This window comes from Onychostruthus taczanowskii, unplaced genomic scaffold (genome assembly GCF_017590055.1).
Source record: "Onychostruthus taczanowskii isolate IOZ18803 unplaced genomic scaffold, ASM1759005v1 scaffold17, whole genome shotgun sequence".
In the NCBI taxonomy this organism is placed as follows: Eukaryota; Metazoa; Chordata; class Aves; order Passeriformes; family Passeridae; genus Onychostruthus; species Onychostruthus taczanowskii.
Window position 1 is genome coordinate 9,371,295 of NW_024498906.1, and position 26,545 is coordinate 9,397,839.

At 36.2% G+C, this 26,545-nt stretch overlaps 1 protein-coding gene across 5 annotated transcripts in view; it reads right to left on the reverse strand.

Moving 5' to 3' along the window:
• Positions 1–26,545, reverse strand: part of CASK (calcium/calmodulin dependent serine protein kinase) — a 186,486-nt gene that overhangs the window by 12,297 nt on the left and 147,644 nt on the right. For 3 of the 5 annotated variants that reach the window (XM_041399777.1, XM_041399776.1, XM_041399781.1), the window contains 10 exons: positions 24,866–24,943; positions 23,486–23,566; positions 19,149–19,337; positions 18,574–18,652; positions 16,148–16,233; positions 15,000–15,068; positions 9,179–9,247; positions 7,764–7,799; positions 4,782–4,978; positions 3,411–3,526 (listed from right to left, as the gene is read on the reverse strand). In XM_041399777.1, the coding sequence (XP_041255711.1) occupies positions 3,411–3,526; positions 4,782–4,978; positions 7,764–7,799; positions 9,179–9,247; positions 15,000–15,068; positions 16,148–16,233; positions 18,574–18,652; positions 19,149–19,337; positions 23,486–23,566; positions 24,866–24,943 (1,000 nt within the window). The remainder of the gene's footprint in view (positions 1–3,410; positions 3,527–4,781; positions 4,979–7,763; positions 7,800–9,178; positions 9,248–14,999; positions 15,069–16,147; positions 16,234–18,573; positions 18,653–19,148; positions 19,338–23,485; positions 23,567–24,865; positions 24,944–26,545) is intronic. The other 2 variants (XM_041399779.1, XM_041399778.1) reach the window with 1 other exon arrangement.

Below are 26,545 nucleotides of genomic sequence, written 5' to 3' on the forward strand. Positions count from 1 at the left end.
TTTACCATGCTAACCACCTAAGCCTGCAGGTGTGTCTTTTTCCATTGAAAAATAGTAATTAAAAAAAGAAATCAATCCTTTATTTTCTTCTTGAACAAAACCATGTCATGTTAGATACAAACAACAGGAACAAACACCAGAAATGACACATATTAATGCCTTCATCACAAAGTAGTGGCATGGAGAAGATGTGTCTCAGTCTACATGGATTTAACTAATGATTGTGGGGTTCTCAAATGCAAAAGAAAAATGATTAATTCCTTAATATACAAAGATAGGAGGAATACAGGGCACACTTAAAGACTGAACTTCAATGCTTCTGTGTTACTAGCTGATAAAAGAAAAGGAGTTCTTGAAAGGAAACAGAAGAAGCAAATAAAGAGGCATTGTCACTTGACAGGTTACTTACATGCACAGAGGCCATTGGGAGTAAGACAGCATGAAAAATGTACAGGGGTCATTGAGATATGGCTTGTAATATATTAGTAAAATAAAAAGTATATGCACAAAATAAACTTTACCATGCAGTAGTCTAAACACAAGGCAAATAAATCACATTAAGAAATGATAAACATATTTCATAAAAGCTTGGCAATTTTCTACATTATGCATAATATGGAGCATAGTTCTGGTATGTTCTGCTCTTTTCTGAAGCCCTGCAGTAACTTTTCAGCAAAATAAATAAAAAACGTATCTAGATATCACTGCAGCATATCTCTAGAGCATTTATAAAAATGTCAGTGAATCTAATAATGGAAAAGATATTTCATTTTTTCTGTGGGCTTTGGTTTAAAACTGACTTTATACTGATAAAGCATATGATCATGAAATTGTCTAATACTCTAATATGAAGCATGGAGGAAAGAGCAACAGGATTACATTTTTCTTGCAAAGGAGAATGTATTTGCTTCTGATTCTAAAAAGTAACTGAAATAATCTCTTGTTTACTTCATAAACTACATCTGGTTTTCAGAATAATCTCATTTCTGCTTCCAGTAATATCCCAATATGCCACACCAGCCCTCACATCATCAGCTGGCCACACAAGTCTGAGTTGACTGTGAATTATTTTACTGGGTCATTTCTCAGCACCCCAGTTCAGTCTCACCCCTAAGAGAAAAATAACACACAGGTCCAAATAGATTACACACTGCTGATCAATTGATTTAGTTTTATACTCAGATAAAAGAGAAATAAATTCTACTTTCCTGTCAGAGCAACATTTTGACAATGATTAAACTTGTTTGGATCCAGCAGAAGAAAAGATCTGGTTTTTATTCTGAAACAGAAGGACTGCAAGGTTGCAAGGGCCAGTGCTGCCATGTTTCTGACCAACAATCCTGGATGTGACAGAGCACTTCAGAGAATTCAGTACCACCTCAGTTAAACCTGAATCCACATGACCACCAAAGCAATTAATAATATTCATATACTGAATATTTGGTGTCATTCCCTGGAATATTACTGACATCACCTTCAGTACCACAGGGACACTAATATCAGTAACATTTCTACAAGAAATCTTGATTTCCATCTCTACTTACATTAACTTTTTGACTTAGGGGAAAGGGGAAGCTGTGTTCTAAAGGGAACAGTTTCTTTTATGTTCATTATCATAACTTTTAATGTTGGTATTTCTAATTATTGGCAAACACCTGCTCTGATATAAAGCAAATAAAGATATAACACTGCTGGTGAAGGCAGGTGAACTGTGTGAATCCAAGTGCCATCAACCTACTCTGAAATGTGCCCCTATGCCAAGACTGCAAAGTCTACGTTCCTTTCAGGAATTTACCTGATAGAAAATCTCTGAGCCAGTTCTGCTCCTACAGTTCTGCCTGCTCCTCCTCCTGCCCTGGCTGTCCTTCCTTCAGCTCACTCCCTTGTAGCAGGCCTTGCTTACTCACAAGACATTTTTAGTTCTGTATTTGCACTGAGAGATGCATTAAGAAATGTATCTACCCTAAAGAAAAAAAAAATCCATGTTTTTTTTTGGGCTGTTCTTGATCCAATTCACAGCATGGCCACAAGTGAAGGGAGGAGCAAGGCTGTGGGAATGTGTGCTGGGAGCAATTGGTATCAGTATTGTGAAAGGCTTTGGCTCATAAAATCCAGTTTACTCTCAACAGTCTTTGTTGTAATTATTAAAATGTGGTTGAGTGCTACTGCAATGAGGGGGAAACATTAGAACAATGTTTCCCCCTCAAGAAGAGCATGGTGTTACAGCAGCAAAGGGAAGGAACCTGCTTAAAGTTTCAATCTCTGCTTTCAGGGGGTCAAATAATTTTATATTCACCTGTGAACATCTTAAATGCAACAGTGAATTTAAAGAGTATAAACAACAATTACTGTCTTAGAATTTAGGCTTTCTTAGAATTTACTTTCAAATTACTTTTAAGAAAACACACATTCTGTAATAGTGGCACATTATGAGCTCTGATCCTGCACACACTGTGCATGTAAAGAGAAATACCTGAAAGTATGGATTTGTATTGTTTAATTACTGTGTTCAATGCAACTGAAAAAAACCCCAAGAAATTAATGTGATATAGAATACTTTCATTACACTGCTTGGACAGGTATCTGTTCTGATTCTAATAAAAATCTCTGCTAGTCTCTCAGGAGACCACAAAAACATAAGCATCGCATAATCTGCTACCAAAGCAGGAGCAACAGAAAGGTGTTGAAAAGCAGTTCCAGCACATTAAGTATTTTATATTAAAAGAAGAAAAGAAGCAAATTCAGCTCAAAAATGACAGGGTCTGTCTTCTTTACTACTAAAATGAATGACTTTTGCTTGACAAGGATCTCTTACTCTACACTTCTGAAATTTTCTAAAACAACTCATTTTTTCAGCACTCTAAACAGAAACCCCAGGATTCAGGCAGAAATCACTGGAAGGAGGATAAACCTCCACAGCTGGTTCTATCTGGTAACTGTAAATAACACACTGACTATGCAATGGCTCTCATTCCATTTCCAGCTATACCACTCCAAAAAAAATGCTCTTTCATGATGCTTCCCCACAAGTAATCTGCAACTATAAATACATGTTAACAAGGATGCTGCAGAACAGTTTTTGTAGAGCACAGTGCAGTTATATAGGTTGCAAAAATCATATCCTGTTTGTTTCTAATGCTGCTTTAAACATAAACCCCCAAACAATCTAAGCCTCTATCAGGATATACTATGATGCACTGCTTTTGTGGCAGCTTGCCTCTCACTGACTAAGCTCCATGCTTAAATACCAATGAACAAGCAGAATAATGTTAGCATAATTAGAATTTTACTTTATATTTTCCCAAGTAACTCATTAAGTTTATATAATACTGCCAGCTGAATAATTAATGGCGAGGCTTAAACTGCAAAAAACGTAACCTGTTACAGATACCTGCATTTTCTGTTCATACCTGCATTGTGCTTTGCCAAATATTTGTCTTTGTACTGCTTTTTTTTCTTTCCAAACCAAGTACAGCTGGCCTGTTGCTCCTGTTTGGTCTTCTCCATGGCAATACAAGCAACTCGCCTGACATAAGGAGGAGAAAAAACATTTTCTGTTGTAATCAAGGATCTTTAAAAAGCTGCACAGAATGAATTAGAAAAGCAAGACTTTTATATAGAACATGAGTACAGTAAAACTTTTAAAAACATTTTAATGACTTTAAAGAACTTATATACAGGGGTATTATGATGTAAGAATATTTTCTTAGAGGTAGGTGATAGAAGCTGACAGATGAAGTGAGCATGGGAGGAAGGGCAGCTGCTGGAATGAATCCAGACCACTCTCTAGCAGATCAGAAGAGAAGAGCACAAGGTCTGGAACACCCACCATGGTCTAAATTACTGCAGAGCAAGTGGTGCTGTGCTGGGGCAGTGTCTGGAAGCTGATCTCTAGGGTGAAGCACTGCAAGGAACCCTGCTGCAACGTGGACTGTGCCTCCCTCGTATCAGGGATGGCACAGAGTTCAGGAGATGGAACTAAAGGTCTGCCTCTGTCTCTCTTCTGCCAAAATCTCCCTGAGCCAGCACAGGAGCAGCGCACAACTCCAGCTCTTTTACGTAATGACTCCTGAATGAAGTATTTTGTGCTAAATTATCTAAACTTTACTGAGCTATGGCCACACCTTCCAAGGCCCAGGACTCACTTGCCACAATTTGTGCTGATATATTTAAATTTTTTTCTAAACAGCTCCTGCAAGAGGCTGTTTAAAGGCTCTGCATTGTTCAGTGCCACTACTGTTCACTGAACCTGCCACTGGCACTGTGATTTTGTTCTGCTTTTTGACATTCATATGAAAAATGAAAAGAAAAGAAAATCCTAAAACTCCCTCAATGACCTTTTTGCTTGACAACTTGCTAAAACCCTATTCCTGCACCACTTCCATGTAAACAGTACTAATGAAACCCCTGATTAGAAGCTAAAAGAGAAATTAATTTGACCCTCTTATATAAACAATTTGCATGCAGCCATCTTCAATCCTAGTTTCCTACAGTATACTAGAAAGCATAATGTTTATTAACACGGGAATTAATTTTTTAACTGTAATCACACATATGAAATTGCAGTTGAGTCTTACTGCTATGCATACATGAGACAAAAATTAATACCACACAAATTGAGTCAATATATAGACTTAGAGAAAAAAAAAGGAAGAAAAAGAGAAAATAATTCAAAGGCTAGCTATACAACAATGAAAAGTATGACAGACAGAAATAAAATCAAAACCAACTTTTATTTTTATAGAAAAAACTTTCATTTTTATAGAAAACTTAAGTCATACCATTCCTGAAGTTCAGGAGAAGGAATAAGACCTGCAGTACCATTTTTGGAGTTCTCAAGTTTACCCTGCCACCAGTTATGATCATCTTTGCTAATGATTTGGATAATATCACCAACTCGGAATCTGATGCCAGCTTCTTTGCAAGGAATGAGGTCATCCTTTGCTGGATCATATTCAAATTGTGCTCTTACATAGATCTAAAAAGAAAAAGAGTTTGTAAGAGACACTGCAGTATCATCACTGCCATTCAGAGTATTCAGAGTAACAGGTGAAAATCTGATCTGTGAATGCAGCTACACATATTGGTTGCAACAAGCAAAGAAAGAAACAAAAGAGGAAGGTGCCAAAGCATAAGTGACAGTTGAAAATGAAAATGCCCTCTCCAGCAAATGATGGAGACACATGATGCTATTTCAGAAGCTCATATTTTCTACATTCTATAGAACCTGAACAACAAAAATGTAATAAACTCATGGAGTCCCTCAAACAATTATTAACTATCACAAATCATTCCAGAACACAAGCCAGCACCTTACAACTCAATCTGTAATGCATTTTCCAACTGAAGTCCCATGGTATGTTTTAAAAGTTTCTGTGACAGGAAATTTTACTGGACACTATAAAGGACTTTGGCTTCATTACTGATCTTTAAAATGAGAAGTTTTAAGATTGAAGACATTAAAAAAAAACTTTTTTAGGAAGTCCTGGATTGTACCTATCACAGAGTTACTCAGGAGGAATGTGGAAATTCCCTGTATGGGTTTTTCAGTAAAAGTCTGCTCCTGTGTAAATAAAACTAATGATTTGAGCAAGTTATTCTCTAAAGAACATGAACGGAAAGAATCCAGACACTGACTTCACAATTTAAAAGATTATACCAATCCTTTCCTTGTGTATTACTGAGGTCTCAACCCTCAAAAATAAAAATAAAAATAAAAGTGACACCCAGTTTTGGTTGCTAACTGGAGCCCTGATGCACCCAAGGATTTTAAAATCAAAACTGAGTGTCATGCCTTAGATGGGTAATTTCTACAGTTCATGAACTTCCAACATCACCCTGCAGCATCTCAGCCAGCCTTGTATACACATACTGCTGTTTTTATTACTAAAAATTGACTAGAGTTAAAAATCCCCAACAATTACATTGCAAAGTAATATCCTTAGAAACTATAACAATTACATTTCAACTCTGCTCAAATTCTGCTCCAGTAATAGCTGTAACTGTGCAGTGTTAGCACTATTCATGGCACTTAAAAAGTAACCCAATCTGCACCTCAACACATGAATAAATTAACTTAAAATGGCTAATCACTTCTATCTTGTATCTGATGGATTTTTATTGGTTTGCAGTGAGAGCATCAGATGAGAAGACCAATAGAGAACTCAACTTTCAATACATTAAATCTGACCCTTGCTCTGCTGTGCACTGAGTTTAAAAAAGCAACCCAATTTATTTTAATTACTTGAGAAATAGGATATTTTGAAACCAATTATGTTTATTTAGTAATTTGTTTTCCACGAAATAATCAATATTGAGCCAATCCCTTATTTTGCCTGAAGCTTATCCATACAGGTCTAAAAACATCAGCAATATTTTTACTATCTAGAAACTTCCCTGCTTTTCAAGTCCCTGCTCCAGTCTGAGCCATTATTCACCATATACTGGCAGCTCATGGAACACTACAAACTTCCTTACACATAAAAATTTATCTATTAGCCAAGCTCTCACTGTTTTCAAGGATGACAAGAAAAATATGCTGGTTCAATGGGAAAAATCAGGTAAAAATTGAAAAAATAATGTAATTATAAATGGTGTGAGAGAAACCCCATTTTTTTGATATTGCCTTAAACAAAGTTGCTTCTTCTGGCAGAAAAAAACCCTATGAGGAGCAAATGAAAACCTAATATAAATATCTGGAAGCTGTTTCATGGAGCCTGTCCAGGTTTGCATTCAGGCAGCTTCAGAAGAAAATGGAAAGTTGAAAGAACCATAGAGAGCTTTAAAAATGGGAAGTGAAGTCAGAGCAAACCATTCTTGTAATAGAAGTTCCAGCCAACTCAACCAGACAGCAGTGTAAAAAGATTCTCAGAGACAAGAGTTAATGTAGCTGATTGACTTCTTGAATGGAAGTGCAAGAGCTATTCTAAAAACTCCTGGCAGAGGAGGCGGCTGAGTACACAGTTAAAAATTCAGAGGTAGATTCTGGAAAGACTATAAATAACTGAAGCAGTTACTAGAGATGAATCACAAATCACTTGATGGTATGTGCTCATTTGTAGGCTGCAGAAAAAGCAAAAAAATTCTTAAAATTGCAAAAAGAAAGACAGGGAATCCTCTGAGGAGCCCCATGTGCTTTCTTGGAATTTTCTGTAGAGGGAAGATCTTTCTTTGGTCTGTGCTGACTCGCACAACCACCAGGTGAAGATACCAAAGTAAAGGGAGGTCATTGAAAATGGGACTAAGGACTGAAATTTTAAGAGACCATTTTCAGATTTATCAAGCCTTAACAGAAACTATCCTTAATGTTTTTCTTTGAAAAATTTTGTTAATGTTAATAATTAGTTTCAGATAAACTCAAGCTTTATGACTTTTGTCAGCACCATATTTTAGAGTTTTAGACACTTGCCCTACTTGTCTCCATTCCAGCTAAAATAGAAATTTGAGCTTTCCTCTAAGATTAAAACCTGAACAGGTCATTGCACAACAGGAAGTCTATTAATACATTCTGAACTAAATCAATATATCCAGTTAAATTCTTAGTGAAGTTGTAACTCTCACACATGTGGACACATGAAAAAAAAAAAGCTATTTTGAATTAGCTACAAACAAATGAGTTAAAAGAAAAATGAAAACAAATGGAACAAATTTTCCAAGCTTAAATGTTTTAGTCCAGCACATACAGAATGAGTGGGGAAAAGGTAAGCAGGGATGTTTGCTAGCAGCTAAGTTTACAAAAATTCCCATGGAGGATATCTATTCACCTGTCGTCCTTTTGGTTGTGTTGTCGATGGCAAGTCCTGCAGAATAAAGTCAACCCAGGAGAAGAAATTTTCATTTTACTTTTTAAGGGTACATAACACTTTTTGTTAGTGATTCATACTACATTACAGTAAAATGGTAAGTTAGACAAAAGTATAAAGCATTGACCCATGTTTAGAAATAACTTTTTTCTTAAAGAAAAATCAAACCCAGGCTGTTTAGCAGCAAGCTGAAGAAAGCAGGTAAAAAGTTTAAGCAGATAGAGAATGTGCTTTTTAATAAATAATTCAGCATCTTCAACACAAAAGCACCACCAAGTGAAAGAGGCTCTTTATGTGAATGCCTTTTCCATTTAAGTATCAAGTTTTGCTTTTAAAAGAGAGGTTATTATAAATGTTAAAAACCTACTATTAAAAATGTATAACGTGATCAGTTGTGCTGAGAATTAAGATTATAACGACTTTCATGTTATAAATTTAATTTAATTAACAAAAATGTCCTGAATTTTTCATTCATGCAATTATTTTTCATTCTACTAATTAATAAGCACTTTACCTTGTGACAAATAACGTATAAGTTGCAATTTTTATCAATAGTTAAAGAAATAGTTACTTGGTTTTGGGTTTTTTTGGTTTGTTTTTAGCTAGTCCCATGAACTCATAATATTGACAGCACTCACTGAAGAAACTTGTGTGTAGTTACTACATTGGTCCAAACAACAACAAATGAGAAACAACACGAATTTTAACATCAATGTACTTTAGGAAGAACAGGAGATCGACAGCACCTTTCTACCTGAATACATACAAAACAGAAGTACTTTGTGTTAAAGATGTGATGGGAATAGCTTGGTTTGTAGTGCAGTTTAAAGCCACTTCCTTTTGCTTTCCATACCCAGGCAAGGCTCATGTTTCACACAGTATGTGCACGTACCACGACAGCAGAGAGCACACCAATTCCTTAACTCAGATAGCGGAAACCAGTACACGCTCCAGAGGGCTCTCAAACACAAAACTTAAAAAAAAAAAAGGATCTAAAATGTCTTGGGATACCAACTGCACAGTAACTCTCTTCCTTCAAACTCTGCTTCCAAAGTTCAGGATGGAAATAAAAGCTTCCACTTTAAACCTCTGCTCAGTTTTGAGGAAAGTGCTGACAATGATTTAAGGATCACTGAAGTGTCACAGTACAGTTATTAACATTTAATTCACTGCATGGCTTTTAATGAGAAGAACATGTTGGAAAAAGCCCTTAAAAAAAAAAGAAAGAAAAGAAAATGGGGAGTTACATATGCAATAACCTGGGTTCTCTCAGCAGGACAAAATTTTCCACTGACCACACGATAAGTAGAACAGTAATGGCAGATGAGCACCAACAAAACTTTCACACTTTCTCTGTGTGGAACTGGAAATCTTACCGAAACAGAATTGTTAGTGCTGCTATGACCATTAGCGGGGGACTGTCTGGATGTAGAGGGGGAATCTCTCTGAAATAAGACACAAGGTTCATTAACAACACAACACTAGCACAGGAACACAGAAATATTTCAAAGAACAGTTACATCCACAGCCTTATAACCATTTGCTTAGCTGCTTCATTTGTGAAAGCTTCCACACTACAAACTGTAAAGCTGAAAAGCTTTTCCATAGCTTAGGATTCAGGTTTGACATTTTGATTTATCTGAAGTTATAACTATTTGTATGTTGCCTTCAGCTTTTTAATAACTGGGACTTCAGAGATCTCACATGGCTGACAACGCTACCAGCCCTCAGTCACACACCAGTCTTGGTTAAATACCTGGAAGTTATGCCCTGAATAGTACTTGGAATAGAATGAGGCCCATATTCTGTTTTAAAGATGTTTCGGAATATTTTTTCAGCTTTGTGGTGGTTGTCAGTCTCTACTCATCAAGATGCATCTCCCTGCAGTGTCTCACAGACACTGGGACCTGAGGAGAAAGCTGGATTCTCTCTCCTCCCTTCTCATCCATTTTACAGCACAAGGAAGGTTTTCCTCCAACATTCTGATGGGCTTGAAAGTAGCAAACCTTTCCAAAATACAGCACTTTAAATAAGCCAATTCCCTTGACCCAGACTACCAGCGTGGCCCCACACTTCAGAGCAGAGACAGCAGACACAGGGAGCACACTGGGAAATTCTACAGGAAGGATAACAGGGATTTCTGCTTGGGTTTTTCAGAGCCATCTTTTTCACATGCCATTTTGACTGCATTGTGCTTAATTCCATGAGGTCAGATAATTGAGCCATCTCTTCTAAAAATAAAATAATCTATTGTTAAAAAAAAAAAAAAGATCCTTTTTACCCTCACAGGAATTCTGGAATATAATATTCCATGTCAAAGGTCAGCTTAGGAATGTCTGGTCATTTTGTGTAACATCAAGGACAGCAGAGAGAAAGGGCTAAAACAGTTTTCTAAGGAAATAAAGTTAACCATGTCATATTTTATCAATGCCATTATTTTGTGAATAATTAAAAACCTGGAGCTAAATTGTTCATGCAACACTAATCAGGGATTAATGCCACATATTCAAGAACAAAACTTGCCTCCTACAAGCACTTGCAATGTGTGATGGAGTGGGGGAAATCAGCCCTAATTCTAATTACAAAATCACTCCACCACAAGTTTAAAATATTCAAATGAGAGCAAATAAACCGTTCATTACTGAAAAAATATTTAAATGTACAACAAAAAAAAAAAAGAAAAACCTAAATGAATCAGTATTCCTTTTTTTTTTCTTTTGTGTATGGATTATCAGCATTACCTTTATCAAATTGTAACCATAAGAATTTTTTTCAAAAAGGCAGTAACTTCCTTGCTTTATAAAGTGATTTTCTGCTTGCTCTGCAATTCTGCCTCTGCTATTTTCTCACTTTCAAGAGGTGAAAAATAAATTAAATAAATTTTAACTTTTTTTTTTTTTTTTTTTTAATATGGTTTGTTATGATCTGTTGTCAGTGATGGTTTAGCAAGGGAAAGCTTTGGAAACTGATGCAAGCACCCAAATAATTTGGAGAAAAACAAGTTTGGAGAATGCCACTATTTCTGGACTGTCTTGAAGGATTCTGCCTTTGAAGGAAATTTTCTTGGTTTGAGAATGTTTTGATTTGTATTCCTCCAACAATTCCCATCACAAGACAGCATATTATTCAAAGCAAATGTTCATCATCACATACTGAGGAAAATATACATTTTCAGTGCTATTGGTGATTTCAGTACTGTCAGAAATAATCTAACAAGTTAGTCAAGAGACATTTTTTTATGTATGACTTTTACATAATTAGGCTGTTCTGTCAGAATTTCAAAGGCATTTAGATTCTTAACTTTCTAGGGACAGGTCTTTCTTTCAAAAAAGAGCAGACTCAAAAGTTGGGCGAAAAACTGTATTATGGACAATCTAATGAGACAAATCAATGAGCACAGAAATCCTTGCAGAATAACAAGACTGCTTAGGACTGGCCTGGAAAAATTCAGTTTTGGTTGTGAGGTTGTTTCTCCAGTAAATCAGCAGAAGTCCTACTTTTCCTGGGAATAGGGGCAGAAAAACACTTGGAGGTTCCAATGATTCTGAGTAATGTAGAAAGGTTATTATAATTATATTTTAGTAAACTTGACTGTCTGGACTTCCCAGCCTTCTCCAGCCCCAAGAAAAAAACATAGAAATCCTTGCAGAATAACAAGACTGCTTAGGACTGGCCTGGAAAAATTCAGTTTTGGTTGTGAGGTTGTTTCTCCAGTAAATCAGCAGAAGTCCTACTTTTCCTGGGAATAGGGGCAGAAAAACACTTGGAGGTTCCAATGATTCTGAGTAATGTAGAAAGGTTATTATAATTATATTTTAGTAAACTTGACTGTCTGGACTTCCCAGCCTTCTCCAGCCCCAAGACAAAAAGCACAGAAACCTTTGGGGTCATCACTATTCAGCTGAAGAGCCACAGAGCCAGAGCCTTAGAGGAAACAACCACAATTATTTCCAAATGATGGCAAACCCAGCTTCCTGTTGATTCCCTATTTTTAGGTGTGGTTTATGAATGATAAACTAATGTATTTGAGATGCAAACCTATACAGAAGAACTAAATGATGTCTAATAAATATGACCTGATCAAATTAGATACTGACAAAAACGGGTGGATCAATGACATTGTTGCCAGATATAAAAAAAGAAACTCAGACAAAAAAACCAACACCTCCAATAAAAACAGACAGACTTTCCAAAATTCTGGAAATACTTTAACATTTCTGTCTTGCTCAAAGAACACATCTGTCAGAATCTTTAATACAAATTTAAAAAAGGTTTAAGACAATAAAAACTCCTGATGCTTGAGCACTAATGGAAACCATGGAAGATAAAGGAAAAAATCCATGGTGATTACCACCAGGCTTTTAAAATCTCCCATGTATAGAGGCTTTTCTTCTTAACGAAACAACTTAAGAGTTTCACAAAGGCAATCTGAAACATAAAGAATGTTTATAAGGATTTTTTTTTGTTTTTGTTTAAAGAAAAAAAAAAAAAAAGAGAAAGAAAAAATACTTCTCTTACCATTCTCACATATCTGACACTACAAAAAGTTACTTTGGGTCTTGTGTCAGCACAAAGTAAGAATGCAAATGTAGCCAGAGCATAGTGCTTACTCACTGGGATTAAACTGAAACACATAGACAGTGTTCACAGCCATCAGCCATAAGAAGGATGTGTTGCAATAGTTACTTAAGTTCATGTTTATGTAAATCTGCTGTTTTCCTGCTATCTGATGAAGAAAACAACACCCTGGCCCCTTGTTATCTAAATATGTGTGTTAACTCAGATAGATCATTTGCCATGCCAGTGACTAAATAGGTCACCTCACACCACATCAGCTGATCCAATTTTTACACAAGTGAATTCAAAATTATTATGTCTTCAACCAAGGGGAGCTCCACGAAATAGAATGTCTGGTGACTGAATGGAAGGCATGGGTGCAGGAAAAGCCACAAATGCCTAAAAAACCCTGAGATTTTGCAAACTGCCTAGCAACTCTCAATTACATAGTGTAGGAAAAAGACTTCCCTATAAATATGCAGAAATGGCTTAATATTTAGAAAATAACATTTATTTTAAATGACTATAAAATAAGACAAATATGGCAAGTGAAATTTGAATCCCAGTTATTAAAAAAGAAATATTCCATGCCCCTCTCACTTTTGTGAAGGCCTAAGATTGTAAATAAAAGGCATATCATCTCTGATTCTACTAATATGTAGTGTTTTCTTTCTTATTCAAGATTAACAAGATGTTTTACAATCCAATGATGTGATCCTAGTAGGAGCCTCAAAGCCCCAGTCCTCAATTCTGTTTTATATTCCTCTTCTCATAAAACTACACTACATGAGCACCAGTCCATGAAGGAAGGAGGGGGGAAACCAAACACAGACTGAATGTTGCCAAAAAATACCTTAACTAGGAAGATTATATTAGTGAACCACCAATATCTCTCTATTTATCCTGCTGGAGGGCATGAGAAGCAAGATTTCTGTGTTAGTACAGTCAGTCAACATTGTTTTTTAGCCATTTTCAATGGTTAAGGATTTGATTCAATTTCTGAATCACCTTCCTGAAAAATTCTGTGAAAAAATTCTCTGTGTACCAAAGGACTAGTGATGCTTAACGGGATGATTTAAGAACACTGGGGCTTTTGTGTACACCTGTCACTGATGAGAATCAAGCCAAAGCCTCAGTGTGGCTGAGCAGGTGGAAAGGACTCATCCATCTCTGACTTAATGAATGCTAAATGCTACGAAGTGGGATAATTAGACATGATTTCTTTTTCTCTTTGATCACATATTTCTAGTTTAGCCATTTTTTTCCAAAGGAAGGTAAGAGTAAATTTTCCATTCTTCTGTGAAATAAATAAGCAGTCATGAAAAGCCTAAAAGAAAAAGCTAAAGAAAAGAGATTATCTGCTATTACTAAAATGACAACCAATGGTACTAATTTAAAGCTGTATGCTGAGTCTTTCCAAATAATCACATTCTCAGCAAATCTGCAGTTTCACCAGTTTCTGTATTTCATTATTGAGAAGTGAGGTATCTTTTATTATTACTCCTCTTTGCAGCACAGAAGTCAATACATGAATTTGTCAGCACACTGCAATTTTTTTAACAGCCTTTGCCTTTCATGAAAAACTTTTGGTTTCATATTTATTTCAAGAAAATTGGCCCCATAGGTGAAAATCTGTCAAACCTTCTACCTCTAAAACTCTACCTCTTTTAATTTTGTTGAATTCTACTAGAAGAACCGAAGGCAACCAAAAAGCAGTAATTGTTTTCCTTGCAAAACAGATTGTTCTGACAACCACAATAGCAGTTTCTGTGTATTCTAGCATCTGCTGAGCCATAAGAACAATTAGGGTGAAATCACAGCTCTAATTAAGATAAGGTGCTTGACTTCAGCAGGGGTTGTGATTTCACTTGGGGAGTTCTAATTCGGGAGCTGCTTGCGCAGTAAAGCGTGTGGCTCCGAGATTGGCACCAGCCACACGCTGCAAATGCCATCTGTGTGCTCCCACTGAACAGGGGCTCTCAAGTAGCCATTTTAGACAATTTAATTCCCTTCAGCTGCAATCTGGAATGGAACTTTGTGAGCAGAAGGGAATTAAACGTTGCTGTGCAAAAGCTCTAGTACCAAGTTTCTAGTTCAGCAACAACTCGAAATCTGTTTTACTTCTGCAGTGACAAAGACCATTTTTTCATGGAAACATAATATTAAGCCACATGTAACTGTTACACACGACCATCACAAATTTACCTCAACAGGGTTATACAGAAACAGGTTTTTCAATTAACCCTTAACAGCCCAAGGCAGCAATATAATGTTTAAAGCCTAAAAAAGAGGAGGATCGCTCCTCAGCTTAGGAACTTTAATGGACTTACTGAAGTATGAGTTTAAATGGTCATATGTTAAAGGGGCTTCCTAAATGCATAAGTTGAGGATCCCCTTTCCTATTTTTTTTCTTTAATAGGCTGTAAAGAGTTAGTTAAGGTGCTGATGAGATGAATATGAAGGCAGGGCTGAGTAGGTAGGTGGGACCTACTCATGTTCCGTTATCTTTGTTGTAAAATTGGTGTGCGATCTAACAGGACAGGCAGAAACAATTTCCCAGAAAGCAGGAACATTCAGCCATCAGCAGGCAGTTAGTTACAGGACTGAGGAAGAAAGGGGATGGCTCATTAAGTTCATTACCTCACAGGATGAAGATTGCGTGCGATAACTTGGCACAATCTTGAAGGTAATACTTCCACGCATTTCCCTCTGTTAAAAAAGAAGCATTTTGAGACTAAATGAAGAGAAAACCTCCAAATTGTTAATGCTACAAAGGAAAACATCACAGTCCAAGTATGAAAAGCTAAAATGCTATGGATAAGTTGTCAGATCTCCCATAAACAAACATTCATATTGTCCTCATTAATCTAAAGGATGAACATGCATTACCAGTTTGTTCACCTGACCAGGTTTTGAATGCCTATAATCCAGAATTCTATTTTTTTGTGAGGGATTCAGAGATGTGTAGGTTTCTTCCATGTTAACCTTTTCTTTGTAGCCATATTCTTGTCATCTAAAGTCTTTTCTACCAAAGTGGCATTTTCTTCCCCTTCATAATACATGTTAAATAGCAGAGCTGTATTCAGTTTCTGGAAAACTGCATTTTTACTGTCCTGAACGTAGTAATTTCAAAAACAGTCTTTTATCAAAACAGAACATGGGGGTCTGCCACTTTGCTTTACTATTGTAGAAGAATATTTATAACAAGTAGTAACTCCAGAGTAGCAGCAGATTGTGACAACATATTTTCTTAAATGGCAATCTGAATACTTGTGAATACCACGTGGCTGACAACTGCAGGACTCGATCTCGACAGAAATGTGAGCAGATCACTTCAAGAGATCTCAGTTTCTCCCCTTTCTCTCTTTGGCTGGCTTACTGTGATGCCCAAAAAATTCTATTTCCCTTGAAGCTTGTCTAGGATTAGAGATACCATCCAAGATGTCAAGGTTAGTGCTGCATGCAGAAAAATTAACAAGTGTTATGGAAATATCAAACAGACTCTACTAGCAAGGTCAAAGGTGGAGTTTTCCTGGAAAAAGACAGACTGAGCTCAAAGTAATGCTTTTTAAATTTTTAACTTCAGCAATTGTGAGCCCAAATGTTACAAACTGAAAGAACTTTTTGTTGCATGGACATGCAGCCTATCAAGAACACAAGAAAACAGGGACATGTAGCCTATCAAGAACACAAGAGAAAGGGGAAGTTAGAACACAATTACACAAAAGTTTTGTCTAAATAAGACAGGCACTTTTACAGAGGACATGAGGAAGATTCCAGGCACTTACAAGCATTTTTTGTAGTTGTTCTACAGTTTGATTTGCCACACTGATTCCATTTATTTCTCTGATTTCATCTCCTACATGTAGCGTACCTGCAGGGTTAACAAACACACAATCACCTCAGTTTCTACAAACTGAATAATTATAACACAGCATTATTATTCATACAGAGGTATAAACAGAAAACAACATTAAAATAATTTTTTGCTGGATTCAGAAAAGGACTGACTTCATATTAGCTACAAATCTATCTTTCAGAGTGCAGTGAACACACAGCAAGAGATGCCCAGGCATCGTCTCAGTGAACAGGAAAACCACGTTTTTGCTACTAAACAATAATATTGAATCAAAAACACCACATGGCTTGGAATAGTATAAAGATTCTCTCATATTATTCAAAACATGGATGGAATCACATATTAGACTGAGAATCAGATTCAGTAACATCGCTGTATCAAATAAAATCCCCTTTTCTGCATCATTTCCCATTTCTGTCACTCTGACAGAAGTGAATGTTGTTATGTTCATGACTGTAAGGAGAAGTATACATAAAAACTGGGAATAAAGAATGGACATTTGGCAGACATGTCAACAACAAACAGACAATTTCTAATGACTGACACTGGTGTTTCATTTTTACTGAATTCTCTGGAAGGTGTGAGTAGGTGGAATCTTTAAAAGCCTTTCTTCCCATTTCAACTCTGCCACCTTTGGAATAAGAACAATTTCAATCACCAGGACTAGACAGAGCTGGCCTAGAGACAGGAGACAGCTTCACAGCAGCTACAATTTTGTGAACAAGAATTGCACAGTTTGTGTTTAATATTGCTGGACCTGAAATTATACAGTTCCTGTAACCCTCACAGCAGATTTATTATCCAGACACCGCTGATATTGCCTGGCAGTTTTCCACACAGCAAATAGAGACAGCAGAGAAAAATGACCTAACGCTCCCCAAAACCAATTCAAGGCACAGGCCCTATCAACAGGATTCAAAGATGGTGCTTGAGATCACTGTCAAATTACACTTGTGTTGTTCTATTCAGTAAAAATATTCTAAATACAGGCATGATGAATGAAGCAGTGAAGCTAAGAGGCATCTAGAGCACTAACAGAATTAGAAACATTAAAAAACAGATGATCATACTACAGAAACACAGAAGTAAAGCTCCTTTTCAAACTATACCTAGTACAGAAGCACTACCTTAGCTAGATGAAGCACATAGAGAATAGATTAAATTTCCCAAATCTTTAGACATAAAAGACACTGTATAATAAAAAAAAAAAAGCAAATGAAAAAAAGAAAAAAAAAAAGCAGAGTTTTAATAGGCACAACTGGATGTTTTACCCAGTTTTAATAGGTTTTAAAAGTTTCATTAGCCCCATTATGGAACACAGTCATGTGAAGCAATACTGTGCAGGGTATCACCACTACCTAAGCACAGCTGGAAGAAAACCTTGCTCCTGTGAAGCTTAGAGCAATCTCCTTTAAAAACTCACTTTCAGAAGCCAAATAAATTTCAATTCAGAAGGTCCTCCAAAGACATACAGAATTCTCTCTGAACTGCCACCTTTGCTTGTATTAAAACTTTTATCTTTCCTGATTCCTGGCAGATTTTACCATATCAGTGAGACAAAGTGAATATGTTTTGTCTTCCCAATTACCTGTTCCTAGCTTCCTTTGAAACAGAACAGTAGACTAGAGGGAACCCTGGTCTGAAAAATTAACAAAATTTTTCATCACAAGAAAAAGACAGCAGTCTGAAAAAACGAAAGTAACTCTTTCATGGCTGCAATTCAAACTTGCAGCCAACAACCTAGTAGGGAAGTTAATCTGTTTAAAGCAGGACAAAACCCAGTTACTTCTGGACATCTGATCTGAACAGACAAAATGACAAAAAGAAGATTGTGGATAAGAAAAAAAAAGCATGCTTGCAGGATTTCTTATGGTAGTGAAAACTGAAAATAAAGACTTAGAATCTAGGCACAAGTAATACTTTTATTTCAAACCCCATTTTTGTGATTCTCAACACCAAAAATATAAAGATCCTCAAGAACTGTGTGGACAAAGCTCTTTCATTTTTGCAAGGGAAAGTACTGCTACTTGTGTAAGGATTTTTTTTAAAACAGAGGATTAAGTGAGTACAGCTCCAAAATTATTGGTGTTCCCATCTCTTGCTGAGCTATACTCAGTAGTAAGACAGCAATTATCCTAATTAAGACCTAAATGAAACACAGTGGGCCTTCACCTCAAAACTGGCAGACATCTGCAACTGGAAGGTAACTAAAGCAGTTAGCAGGAATCCATGCAGGCACAGAGAGACACTGCTATGGAATAGTAGCAATCAAAAGCAGGAGAATGTACACACTTTGTACAAAAGGATTTAAAATAATTGTGTTTGAAGAGAAAACTCTTCATGAGATGTGATTACCTTGCCGGTGAATCATTCCTCCGTGCATAATTCTTGCCACAATGCAGTGGTTCAGCTCATTCATTTTTAAAGTGATTCCCTAGAAAAAAAAAGGAACATTTATACTTTTAAAATAAAATATTAAGCACTGTGATTCTTGAGTGGTTAAGAACAGTCATGTTTCCTGAAAGCCTGAAGGCAGGGTATAAATTTTAGGATTAAAATAAAATCTTTGTCACTCACTTCAAGATGAGTAATAAGACCAGATATAAGTGAGGATGCAATACTTCAACATGTGAGTATACAAAGATCTGGTTTGTTAATTGATTTTATACTGAAGTGCAAAGGCTCCAGTTGGGTTTAAGGAATAATTTGGTGTAACTACTACAAGGTTGCTTTTAAACAAACCCAGCCCTAGTGGCACAGCAGCAGTGTGAGTGCACACAAAGCATTTCAAGGAGGACAAACATCTACAGTGGCTGTGGAACCACTCCAATTAATCGACAACCCCACCTCAAAGTGAGGAAATGACACTAAAACCATCACAACACTGGTCTTTACCAGCACAGAGGGAAACAGTGAGCTTCCCCCCATACCATGGGCTCATCTGTGTTCTTCTGGAACTGCACCAGGCGGACCCGTGTGACGTTCTCCATGTCCATGTCGCCGTTGGCGCTCTCTGGGGAATCTCCGTTCAGGTAGGGAGAGGTGGGAGGAGGGGTGACCCTCAGCGCTTCGTCACTGTAAACTTCATGTGCCACTACATCATGAGTTTGAAGTAAGGCCTGCAGGACAGCACAAGATGTCATGTTGGCGATGGAGAGAGATGGGGGGACTGACTCAGTGATCAGAATCTGGTTTTATTGTGGGATACAAACGCTTACATATTATTTCAGGGAGACTAGAAATGTTTACTACAATGATTAGGTTAAAATCACATACACAAACTTATGCATATAACAACATCTCTTGCTTTCAGAGTTTAATAGGATTTTCTTTTTCTCATAAACTTTTCTGATTAAGTCTTCTTGCTATCTAGATTTAATTTTTAAAGTTCTGTTTGCTTTTGCCAAGGCATTTTGTCTATCAAATCTCTTATGTTAACCAGGTCTAAAGTCCATTATCTGTCTTGTGTCTCCTAACATTCTAACATTTCCCCCTTTCTTTTTGACTAAATGGCTTTATTAATTAATCTTTGCACACATTGAAAGGTATCATGATTAATACAGTTATTATCAAAATTACCACAGTCACATTTCCATCATCTCCCATGTCCCTTGCTTGTTCCTTGTAAAGGTTTTTTGGAAGTTTTCAAGAAAACCCAAGATATTTGTGCCCCATTTCCTACTGAAGAACTTTTCTCTTAAAGGAGTCTGCGATAAACTTTCAGACTCAAAATGCCTATACACACTGAGCCTCTAAAACCTGCATGACTTAATGTGATGTTGACTGTAGGTACTTCAATGAGAATGATGCTGCCTCCCTTCCCCTCATCCTCTTGACACCTCCAGGGTGAGAGTGAATCCATCTTCACGTGCATAGACAGAGAATCAGGAATCTTTCTGTGCAAACCATTCTATAATAATTACTCTAGTGAAATGGAAAGCTACTCAGATCCCATGGTATCTCCCTCTAATAAAGGCAGACTGTAGATCAATGCTGACGTAAAGAAGAAAATACTGGTTTTTTTTTTTTTTTGTTTTTCACTATAATAATTGCTTCCATACTGGGCCCTTCCCCTAGAACTTGGACCCAGCACCACCACCCTGAGGTTCAAAATGCTTAAAAAAATTAAGAGTGCAAACCAGCAAACTGCTAAAATACTGCTTCATTAGCCCTTCTAAGGTATACCATGTTATAAAAAGTAATTTCTTAAAACACTTTATGTTCTCATTTCTCTAAACAATTGGAAACTATAGTTGGGAAGTCAACACTATAATGATGGAACAAAATTCCCTAAACTTACAATGCTTTGCCCATATTCTCTCCCATTTTCCCAGTGTTTCAAGCCCACTTACATATATACTATTTTTAGTTAAATACTAACCTGTATCTGCATTTCCTATTTCTCATCTTATTTTGTCAGCCACTAAGGTCAAACTCCCAACAATTCCTCTGCATTAGTGTGCTCTACTGAAGCAAGATTTTATATTAGAGATCTGTACCCTATAAGTAAGTCAAACCACTCACACAATATTTAAAATTTTATTTATTTGTGTGTCCATTTATGTGTGGGTACTCCAATGTAGGTTAATGGTTGGACACAATGACCTTGGAGGTGCTCCTGTGCCCCTGCCTATATCTGTTACACTCTCCACACTTTAATATTACATTTCTTATGTAATCCAGGTCCTTACATTTTTATCACATCAAATATTTGCCCTGATTTATATTATTTTTACCAATAATATTCACCCTGTAGGAGGTTAAAATAGGGCACTTCCAGCGTTTTTAAAGGTCCATAATTATACTAAATGACTTCTGAATATGTTCACAAAAATGAACACTATTTCAGAAATACAATGAAGTACATCAAACTCAATTTAATATTGAAAATATTTAATAAAAATATTCCTGTTTGACCTTACTGAAAGATGCCTGTTTTCAGGCATTTCTGCTAAGTTTGATAATGTGTTTTTTCTCTGTCTGTTTTTCCTTTGCAGAACATGATAATCCTGATAAAAATTAGTTTAATGAGAAAACTGCTTTCTACTCTACTGCAGGATCACTGCAGAGAACAGCACAGGAAGGCATATGAGGACAGATAAAACTTCAATATGTTATTAAGCGAAGTCTCCTAGCAAATATTTGAATTGCTACAACATACTAAACATATATAATAGAATCTTTTACACATGAAACTGGCATATTTGAAAAACTACTGAAAGTCATGTAATGGAATAAAAGCTCTTTGAAATGTGCACATACATAACAAATAAGGTACTTGACAATGCTTTAAGACTTCTTAAATTAATTATCTACTGAAAGACCTTCATGCAAAATTTACATATATTTCTTTAAATTAAAATGTTAAAGATGCACAGAATAAATTGATAATTTATTTCTGCAGCCATAAGGCACACGAGGGCAAAAGAAAATTAGAACAGAACACCCTGAAGATCTGTTACAAACACGCTTTATTGGCTTTGGTTCTGTGAAGGCCTGCACACAGTTTAACCCACTAACACCGTGGTTGAGTAAACAAGACAGGTTATACTCTTTTTTCTTCTGATTAGTAACACATATGAGATGTAAAAATACTAAAATAGTCCATTCTCATATGGTGTTAATGCACACTCCTACTTATTACGCCTAATTGATTACTGAATTAATGTGCATTAATAACCAGAATATTGCTCTGCACAACACCTGGCAAACATACGGAGTGTGGGTTAATAATACTGGTTTATACCATTATTCCTTTTCTTAATAGTTTCCTTTAAAATATAAAGACTTTTGCTCTGAAGGGAAGTTTAGCAGAATGCACCATATGTAAGAACAATTTTATTAAAGTCTGCAACCCATAAAGGTGCATCTGGGAGCGGGAGTGGGAATGATGGAGAGGATGGAGCTGTTCCTTTGGCATCTGGAGACCGTGGTGTCTGCAGGTGTGGATCCACACCAACTTATGCTGGTTTAATTGCTGCTTTACATTCCTCCCTAACACAAACTGTTTCTGTTCCCCTGCTCATTCTGGCTCTGGCAGCATCCCTGTTATCCCAAATTCTTTTTGCTAAATGGTTAGTTGGGGATTTTTTTTTTTTTTGAGCAATTTTCTACTAGTTCAGCTGAGGGCAACATTAAAGTGTGGTTCTAGATGAACGCCAGAAGTACAAGGGAGAGGATGAAAAATGGGAAAAAAGGATAATGGGACTTCAGCAACAGGCAATTTAGCCTGGGATATCACAGATTCTCTTGCTGAAATTTCTCCTCATCAAAAGTACTTGATATGAAATTGCAACTTATTCCTTATGAAAAAATACTTTTCATAAATTTGTAGCAAAAGAATTCTGACAAATGGTTTTAGATTTATATCAGGGAATAGAGATACCTAAAAAAGAGGATTTTCAACTCAATTTTCCTGTCACTTGATTTGATATATGAAATTTCTACATACCAGAATCTCTTTTGTTGATGCCTACTCTGAAAATAATTTATACTTTAAAATGCTCTTTCTCAACAGTGCTTCACATTTTAGCAGTACTGTGGGGTAATTACACACACAAAAAAGTAAATAAAATGAACCTGTCAGATTCTAAATTAAGCTGAGTAGGGAAAAGTCAAATTCTTGATTTTAAGCTGATAATAGCATACAGCAGATTTAAGCAATTTATTTATTTCTCAATTTATGAACTTCACCTACAGCATAAACAAAAAAATTCCTTCAAATTAGTAGACTTCAGCAACTTGAACCAAGTTATAAAGCAGTAACATCCCTGAATTTAGGACAATTATTGCTCTCAAATCAGATTTGGGAAACAGACACAGTAAGTGTTGATAGATAACACAAACTCAACTGACTGTACAAACTACTGATTTGTTGTAAAATAATATTAAATGAACCCTTATTTTGCAATGAATTCACACATCTTTATTGTAAGAAGACCTCTAGAAAAAGAAAAAGGGGGATCCCAGCTCTGTCTATGAACATCCATATGGATTCATTCTTCTTTCCATGAGCAACACAGACTTCCAAAACCACAGTGAAACTGCTCCATAATTACACTACTCCAAACTGTTACAGTTTTCAACAGTAATGAGGACCAATACTAATTCTTTTGCCAGAGCAGCAGGTTAGAAACACTTATCAATAGGTGTATTGTATAGAGTTCCACCCCTGCAGATCTTAAGAATTTACTGAAGTTTTCTAACATAAAGGATATATTAAAAAAAATAGAAAAAAAACCCCCAAACAAGAGTAGGATCTGCTTACCATGAAATGAGGTTGTGTTAAAATACGCTTTAGCTCCTTTGCATCATTGTTCTCTGGGTAACATGAAATTTCTTCCAATACCTGCAAAATAAATAGGAGAAATGTCCCATAGTAACTTTCTTTTAAAGCTATTGAAGAAATGAAACCCCTCACTGCTCAGTCAGAATATCCCCAAATGACTATACACATCAACATTTGTGACACAGGGAAGGGTTTAAGAGAATGTGCCCCTACCCAGCTGCCCCAAGAGACTAAAACACCTTGTTCCAATGTTCTCTCTGAAAGAGATTACAGCAGAAATTTGAAGGAATTTTTTTTCAACTGACAGCATCCCTTCAACAGTTGCTGTTTTCATACATGGTCTCAATTTACTAAAACAAATTATTTAAAATCATAATTAAAAGCACTCATAAAATCAATTGTTAAAGACACCAAGTCTAGGTGGGCCATCTGCTACCCCACTTTCAAGCTCCAGATTTTATAAAATCTCAGCCTCTTTATCACTGGGGAAGGAGGAGTAAAGAAGCTTTAACTCATTTACCTGAAACCTGATTATTACACCTTAATTTTCACATGCAGCTAGTTGGACAATAAAAGCAGAGTATTTTGCTTCTGGAAGCACCCCCCAGGATTAACTGACAGCAAATTTTGCAGAACAGGACTTGAGGGCATCTATCAGTGTGACTTTAGTTATTACTGAAGTCACACAGATAAATGCAATCTATTACTATTTAGTAGAGTGTTAAAGTCTTCCTCCTTTAATAGCACAATAAACAGTTTTCCTATTACGTAACCCTTAACAACTGCACACATTTTTACTGATAATACATAATACAATATGGGTTTGGGTTTTTTACTGCTTGCCATAAATAAGCAGATAACATACTATTTGAAGGTATGAGAATTAAGAACATCTGTGTCCATCTTTGGTCTTAGAGGGCCACCTTCATTGCATTTCCAAGTCTGCTCTGCTTAGACCCATCTGTGATAAACTTGGGGTTTTTTTTTCAATTAAAAAAGCTGACACTTCAAAATATTTCTTTTTGTGACTAAATTTTATAAACATCAGATTTCTGGTGCAGATAAATAACTTGAACAGGGAAGATACTGCAATTACCCAGCAGGAGTGTTCCTTTTAACACCACTACTGTTGAAGAAAAGGTTAAATGATTAAACTGAGTAATATTCATAATCCTTACACAGATAATGGAATTCTGCAAGTTTATGCAACTTGTTATATAACTTGGGTAAGCAATGGTAATATTCCAGAAATAATTCAGATAATGAGCCAGAATACACATCTTAATGAAGAAAAGTAAATTACAGTTTAAATACAAGCAACCTTTCAAAGTAAAAAACCCCAAACTTTAAAGCTGTTACCTCTTTGGCTCTCTGTACAGCATCACTTGGAGGATTCCTGATTTGTGGTGAAGATTTTGTGTTTATTTTGTCATAAAGCTGAAATAACAAGAAAACAAACTACTGAAATCATATGCTATTTTATATAAATTAATGAGTGTTTACAATAGCCTGCTTATGTTATGAGGATTAGGATGATTGTTAAACTGCAAAACCCCCAGATGTTCTGTATACAAAATCTAGCAGCCTAGGGTTTTGGCTTTTCATTTTTAAACATTTCCTGATTTGAACAGTGCCATAGATTCAGAGTTCATAGGATGACATGGGAAAGTTCAAGAGGTTAAGGGCTTCTGCAAACCTCCCATGCTTTTACCACAGATTTACAGAAACTATATTCTTCTACTAGAAGTGACCCTAATCTTGAATAAATGCTATAAACCAAGCATTCTGCTATAAAATCAAGTTAATCTGCATATCCCACTTTTTTCAATAAATCAAACCATCAAACATTCTGAACAGTAATTTAAATAAACTTTGGAATATGGGAAAATGATCTTGGAAGATAGAACGTACAAAAGCCAAATACTCTGAGAACAGAAAAACCAACTTTCTAAGAATGAGTACTCATAAAAAAGGGCAACCTTATTTTACTTGGATTTTCTGTTAGACAGAAGAATGTCATTGTATTTAAACAGGCTACTGCAAACCTTCCACATTAATTATTATTTTAAAAAACCCTTTTAAAAACCATTCAACTATGCAAAGCACAACAGAGGAAAGATCTTTTTCCAAGTTGTAAATTAGAGATAAGACATTGCAGGCTCTTCCTCATACAAACCTAACAGACTGTGCATGTTTTAAAAGAAAAAGATATATACTTAATAATAAATAGGTACTGTAATAAGCAATATTTTCAAATAAAACCTTTTGGCTGACATTTCAAGTGATATAAAGATGGTCATGCCTGTAATTATTTTCTAATTATGTTAGACTATTTCTCTGATATATACGACAGAAAGAAAGCAAAAATAACATTTTTAGGGAACTAGAGACATTTTTATCACAATAAAGGTGGTGAAACACTGCAACAAGCTGCCCAGGGAACCTGAGGAATCTTTCAACTTTGGAAACACTCAAAATTTAACCGAAATTCAAAATAATGGATATAAAAAAAGCACTCAAAATACAAAAGTGACTCTAAAACCTTCAGCAAACCCTAACCCTGCTGAGGATGAGGTGACAAGAAAGCACCATTTAGGCTGTGAGCTTCCTCTGGAAGTTCACAGCTCCACTGTTTGGCTCAGAATGGCCTTGGATGTCTGAAAAAGGGAATCCTGCCAGGACACAGAACTGCCCTCTTCTCTTTCTCACACAACATGAAATACCACTCAGCTTTAGATACATAAACTGCCAAAAATGCCATCCAACATCACCATCACTTCCCTGGGTTAACAATTTAACAAACATTTTGAACATTTCAAGCCCATACATAAAAGAGCACAAAACCAGCAAACAGTGTCGCTTCCAAAAAACATTCCCTGCAGGACAGTTACACCACTCTCTTGGGGAAAGAAAAGGAGGAAAGTCAAGCTAAATCAGTTTCCTCCAATGCAACAACTTCAGCTTGTGCTGCCTAAACTCCACTAAACTCCACTGTTTGAGCAGCCTTGAAAGCTTTGAGATAAAAGCTTTCTGCTAGCT